The sequence below is a fragment of the Quercus suber genome, unplaced genomic scaffold (genome assembly GCF_002906115.3).
Source record: "Quercus suber isolate HL8 unplaced genomic scaffold, Cork oak 2.0 scaffold_63, whole genome shotgun sequence".
Lineage (NCBI taxonomy): Eukaryota > Viridiplantae > Streptophyta > Magnoliopsida > Fagales > Fagaceae > Quercus > Quercus suber.
In genome coordinates, this window is record NW_027069528.1 from 1,184,442 (window position 1) to 1,191,379 (window position 6,938).

The window sequence follows — 6,938 nt, forward strand, 5'->3', positions numbered from 1 at the left end:
TTTTTGGAACAATTTACAAATGATCCCTAAAAGTTGGAGCCCAAATCAGAAAACCTCCTTAAATAGTAATATAGACGATCACTATTATTGTGCTTACCGCTTAAATCTGAGGGTACCTAAAAATTTTCTAAATCCGACAATGATCAGTAAATCGTTATCTTTTTTTATTTTTGGGAATAATTTACAAATGCCCACTTGAGATATTTTGGTAACAAAAAAGTTGTAGCTCAAATTGGAAAAGTCCCTTAAATAGTAGTATGAATAATTACTATTATTGTGCTTACTGCTTAAATCTAGGAGCACCTAAGATTTTTCCAACTTTGACAATGATCAGTCAGTTGCTATCTTTTTATTTTTGGTAAAAATTTACAAATGTCATCCTCGACAATCAGCATGGCATGTGGGCTGGAGCTCTAGGAAATTCCTTCTGGCTTGTAAGACCTCCCTTCCTAGTTCTTGCCTTCGTTCTAAATTTCTAATCAAAATAGTTCATAGCCTTCCTTGTGGAACTCTACAATGCAACTTCGCAAAATCTAGTCAACGACATATAAACCATCCAGACTCCTCAAATGGCCTACAACCCAAAAGAGCTTTCACCTTCTGTAGATTGAAAACACACACGCAAATTAATAAAGGATCATGGTAATGGGTGCTTCAGTAATATAATTATTAATAAATCATTCTAGAAAAGTTTTACAGCATTTTTATGAGAAAAATAAACTGTAAAAAAAAAAAATCATTTATTCATTTTCCAAAAAAAATTTAAAATATTTCTTAAACCAATACCTTAAACTCTTAAAGCATCCGTTAACTTTTCCCTCTTATAATAAGTCATTAATCTGAAACTTTTTTTTAATGAGTCAATATTGTAAAACTGTGATATGCTCTATATTTATCAAAATCTTGTTACACATTCTATTTCAGTATTTATTTCCAACTGACTCATTATATATAAATATACATCTTGCAACATTGATAACTTTAGAAGGAGAATTTATTCATCATCTAACACATTAACAAGTGAAAAATTTCTCACCGCTGCATCTCTCCATAATGGTATCTCCTACATTTATTTTCTACTTTACACTGACTCTCTTCCTTTTCCTCAATGTGTCCAAGGCACAAAACAAAGCTTCTAACAAGACTATCCTAGTTGATAAGTCAGGCAAGGGACAATTCACCTCAGTGCAGAAGGCCATCGATTCAATCCCATCAAATAATAAACAATGGACAACTATCCTTGTCAATGCTGGTGTTTACAAGTAAACCAACATTAGTATATATACTATATATAACTCCAATTTTCATTTATAAGCTATCCATTAAATTTCAGTCACTAATAATATTCTTTTTTCTTTTTTTGTCTAGAGAGAAAGTTACAATCGTTAAAGATAAACAATACATTATTCTTAAGGGAAAGGATAGGCTTTCAACTGTGATCGAATGGGATGATTCTGGAAACTCCTTGAAAAGTTCAACCTTCCTGTTGTATGCTCCAAATTTTATGGCTCGTGATATTACATTCAAGGTTAGGCAAAACTCAAAGAGTTTCATCTTGGGCTAACACAAATATATAATAATGGAGAAATAAAAAGTTTCTATTAGCAAGGAAAAATATTAAAAAATAGCAAAAGAATACCAACATTTATTAATTAACTTTCCTTACATTCCTGCTACTGCTAGAATACATATAACCTCGTGCTGGAGGATGATGTGGTGAAAAAGATTACATGGGCACCAGCTGCTCTTCTTTATGCAGACAAAGCATCATTTTATGGTTGCGGTTTTATTGGCATACAAGATACACTCACTGACTTACAAGGTCGTCACTTTTTCTATAATTGCTATATTGAAGGTGCAGTAGACTTCATCTGGGGCTTTGGTCAATCGCTTTATCAGGTTAGAATCAACATGATTATATCCTATTTCTTTTTACAATACTAAAGGGAAATTTATTCAGCGGTATATATATATATATATATATATATCTTTTATCACATACTCCCCTTGACATTGCTTCATATATTTTGTGTGTAGAATTCCGAAATACATGTAAAATCAAAAGATATAGGCGTCTGGAAAGCTTTTATCACAGCTCAAGGTCGAGAAAGTGATTCACAAACCAGTGGTTTTGTGTTTAAGTACTGTAAAGTAACAGGAACTGGTCCTGCATATTTAGGGAGAGCATATAAAAGCCATTCGACGGTTGTGTATTACCAGTCAAGTTTCGACAATATTATTGCCCCAGAAGGTTGGAATATAATGCGTCAAGCTGGAAATGAGTAAGTTCTTCTTCTTCTTCTTCTTACAGTCATCTCATAGATTGTTAGATTGATCTTCTTTTTTTGAGAAATAGTTAATTTAGAGATCGTTTGGCATTACGATTTCATGGAGAAAATAAGTGATTTTTAAATGAAAACACACAAAAAAGAGCCGTTTGGCTTTATACTTCGAAGAAAATTGCATATTTTTAAAATTGGGGAAAACCAAAAAAATGCATTTTCAAATCAAAGCTCACAGAGTATTTTTCTAGAATCACTAGAAAATTGTGTTTTCACACCAACATATTTCACATTCATGTTTTCAAATAGTTGAGCCATTTTTCGAATGAATATCGAGCAAGTAATAATTTTCATTCTTCTATGTTCTTGTGTGTATAGGAAATATATCACATACGCAGAGGTGCAATGCAAGGGACCAGGGGCAAACTTGTCAAAACGTGTGAAATGGGAGAAAACATTATCGTCAGGAGAACTACAAAAGTTTATCGATCGAAAATTGTTCCTAAACCAAGATAATTGGATTGAAGAACAACTTATACATGTTTAGTCACACCGTTTTCAACATGTTTAACCATGTGTTTGTAGTCATTCCCTTCAAACGTCACATATATATTTGTGGTATTTTATAATGTTGCAACCATGAGCTAGTATGCCAATTTGCAATAGCTTATGTACTAAATACTCAATTATGAGTTGTAATACACACTTTTCAAAGAATAAAACAAAGATGTTACTCTCTCCCTCCCATTTTTTTTTTTTTTTGGTCCTGTTTGAAAAGTCAAACTTTTTAAGAGAACATCATTTATTGTCTTGTCTATCTTTTAAAAATATATAAGTTTCCAAAACTATCCTTAAAAAAAAAATTTAAAAATTGAATTAGTAAATTAATAGGGGTATAATAGGAACATTAGTAAATTAATGACTTCTATTTTTAGAAACAGGACAATATTTTAGGACATCTCAAAATGAAATAGAGGACAAAAAAAAAATGGGACGGAGGTAGTATGAATTTATTGGCCTACATGTACATATTCATTATGGTTGTGTATGCTTTCTTTGATATATATATATATATATATATACACACGCACACACACACTATTAATAAAAGGATTCTCCTGTTTCGTTTTCAATTTTTGGTGTATAAAAATATCTTTATACAAATTCTGAAATAACATACCATTTAGTTTAATTTTGTTTTCCTACAAAAAAGCAAAAAACGTTAAAAAAGTAATATTATCTCACTTACACACACACACACACAAACACACACACTATTAATAAAATGATTCCCCTGTTTCGATTTCAATTTTTGGTGAATCCAAATATCAAAAAAATGTTAAAACAGTAATACTATCTCACTTACCAAAAAAAAAAAACTCATGACCACATGTAAAATCTACTCATTCTTATCCCAAAATTTCTATTTTTTTTTTTAATTCTTTAAAACATTCCAAAAAAAAAAAAATACCCAAATTCTATACAGTTATCACAAATCTTCATCCATCTGCAGTAACATATATCATCTTTCTTTTGTTCAAATCTTAAATTTCTTTTACTTATCACAATTCTTATCCTAATCAAAAAATTCAAATGTCCCATTGGGTTTCAACTTCTTGTGGTTCTCCATCTCTTTTTTAAATATTATTCCACATTATCTTACCTCCTCTTTTAAATAAAAAAAAAATATATACACAATTACTTATATATCACTTTTAAGCATTATAACACTAAACCAAAATAAATAAATAAATAAATAAGAGCATTATTGCACATGCAAAGCATATGTAATGAGTCTAGTATATATATACTACTATTTAAATGGTTTCCCCTGCTTGGGATCCTCATTTTTTGGGTTCAAATATGCCCCTACACCTCTATGTTTAAGTAGAGACAAAATTAAAGGACAATCCGGTAAAAATACAGTTTTAACTCCCACTGAAACATTGCCTAAATAATAAAGAACTCTCCTGTTCATTTTCAAATTATTTTATCCACTTAGATATTAGATTCTCAAAATAAAAATTATATGTATAAAATAAAAACACAGGTTTTTTTTTTTTTTTTTTGCTACAAAAAAGCCTTATCGCGTGTCATGAGACTAGTATCTATACTACTATTAAGAGGCTTTCTCTTTTTGGGTTCCTTAATTTTAATGCCTAAAATATCCTCATCATACTCATTTACAAGTTTTCAACCAACGGGGATAAATATGTAAATTAAAACTCTTATACTTTAAGACCCACAAACTCACATACACTTTGCCAATTTCTCTTATTCTTCTTTAGATTGAAGACATTCAATTTAACTTTACATCCTCTTCTTTCTTCTTCTTCTACTTTCAGATTTGATTTCCAAACCATTTAAACAGACTTTGTCAGAGGCTCCAACAGCTTTTTAGGTTCAATCTTTTGCAATTTCCTCTTTCTTCTTCATTTTTTTTTATTTTTTTATTTTTATTTTTTATCATTGACTTTGTTTAAGTTCTTACCTATCATGGCTACCAAGTATTCATAGCTTGAGGAGTACTTACTTTTGGGTGAATGTGATTAATTAGGGATTTAAGGGTGTTGGACGGTTGCTTATTACCTGTGGCTGACTTAGAAATTTCAAAAATGAGTGTTTGTGCTAGAATTGCATACTTGAGAAAGGATATTGGTAAGGGCTGTTTCTTTTTTTTTTTTGAATTGCAATCAAACACAAACTCTTTTTTAGGTTTTTTTTTTTTTTTTTTTTATTTTAAATTTATATATAGGAATTTATGTTTTTTTTTAGGCATTACACTGAAACTTTTTTTTTTTTTAATAAGACATTACACTGCTACTTGGTTTCCAATTTAAATCAAACACAAACTCTAACAAACCAATACTATTATATTTAATAACACACACGCTAACTTTGGTTTATTGATTAAAGTTTCCTTTTTTATATAAAATACTTGGTTTAATTGTTTCTCAATTTCAATCAAACACAAACTCTAACAAACCTGTACTATATCTTTAATAACTCCCATGCTAGCTTTGGTTTATTGATTTAAGTTTCCTTTCTAAAAAAATATATATCTCTTTCTTAGGTTGACCTATACACAAATTTATTGGATTCAATTGAAAAGACATTGGAATGTAATATTAGATAAGTTCAGATCAGACATGAAGTTGTTGTTATCTAAGAAATTGTTGTAAAAAATTTCTTTTGCAACAAAAACTATATTTATCATTTGTATAATTCTATGTGAAATTCAATTTACATTTTTTTATAAGTATTAATTTACTACTCCATCAAAAATGTTACATACCTTTTCTCGGTTTTAAAGTTAGTTGATAAAATTTTTTTTTTAATACAAGATAGAATTTCTACTCTAGCTTAATCTAAGTGTATATGTGTGTGAAACTCTCTCCTGGAGACTTGAACCCCAACCCTTGCACCTCACACCCCACAAGCATTTATACTTGTGAAGTGACCACCACACCAAGAGTGTGCGGTGGTGGTAGTTGATAAATTTTAAATTTAAGCTATTTTTAACTTTTATTATGGATATGTAGTAAGTGGCTAACTTTTAGGACTAAAAAACTAAATTTTTGGATTAAACAAAAATTGGTAACTGTTATTAAAAAAAAATTTAAAAGAAGAACAAAACCAAAAAACGTGGATCCTGCCATACATCAAACTGTAAATTTAAGCTTTTATTTACTTCTATTATGGATGTGTAGTAAGTGGCTAAATTTTAGGATTTAAAAAATGCATTTTAGGATTAACCAAAAATGATAACTGCCATACAAAAAATTTGAAAAAAAAAAAAAAGAATTTTTTGTGTTAGGTTTTTTTTTTTTTGGGTTAAATGAAAAGCATCCAAGATCCACAATTTATTTTTTTTTGGGTGTTTTTTTTTTAAATTTTATTTTTATTAAAATGTAGTGTTTTAATCCAAAAATTTAGCCATGTACTACACATCCATAACAAAAATTTTAAAAAAGCTTAAACTTAAAATTTAACAACTACACTTTTTTATTTATTTTTTATGGTAAAAGGCTGAGATTTGATTTGGTGTTTTGTTGTTGTTGTTGTTGTTGTTGTTTTAATTTTATTTTATTTGAAAGTTATCAAGTTTTGTTTAATTCTAAATGTATGTTTTAATCCTAATATTTAGCCATATACTACATATCCATAGCAAAAAGTTAAAAAAAAAAGCTTAAAGAAAAAAATTTAGCGACTATTTTTTTTTTTTCTTTTTGGTAAAAGACTCAAATTTTTGTTGTTGTTGTTGTTGCTTTTTTTTTTTTTTCCCTTTATTTTTGGTGTGTTGTTGTTGTTGTAGTTCTNAGTCTAGCAAATAAAAAATTTGGATATCCTATTGCAAGTCTATCAAATAAAAAATTTGGATATCCTATTGCACTTCTACCAGCCTTATCTAATTTTGTAACTTCAAATCTTTGCATAAAGGTTTAATTTATGCCTTTTGATTTCTCAAAAATCTATAAATGCATTCATGTACCAACAATCACTATCACATATGCTTTGACACCAAATAGTCTTAATTAATTTGATTTCACTTCTCTACAAATTCAAACTTATATTCACCCAAGACCACAACATGTTTATATGAAAATCAGCAGTTATACTACTTTCCATAGATCATAACACTATAACTCTGAATTT

At 28.9% G+C, this 6,938-nt stretch overlaps 1 protein-coding gene across 1 annotated transcript; it reads left to right on the forward strand.

The window, feature by feature from the left end:
* Window positions 1–988: 988 nt before the first annotated feature.
* Window positions 989–3,006, forward strand: LOC112024183 (probable pectinesterase 55). Its single transcript, XM_065772778.1, has 5 exons — window positions 989–1,262; window positions 1,369–1,528; window positions 1,684–1,899; window positions 2,038–2,282; window positions 2,661–3,006. Exons 1-5 carry the CDS (start codon window positions 1,054–1,056, stop codon window positions 2,827–2,829), a joined length of 999 nt encoding a protein of 332 aa, XP_065628850.1. The 5' UTR covers window positions 989–1,053; the 3' UTR covers window positions 2,830–3,006.
* Window positions 3,007–6,938: the final 3,932 nt, after the last annotated feature.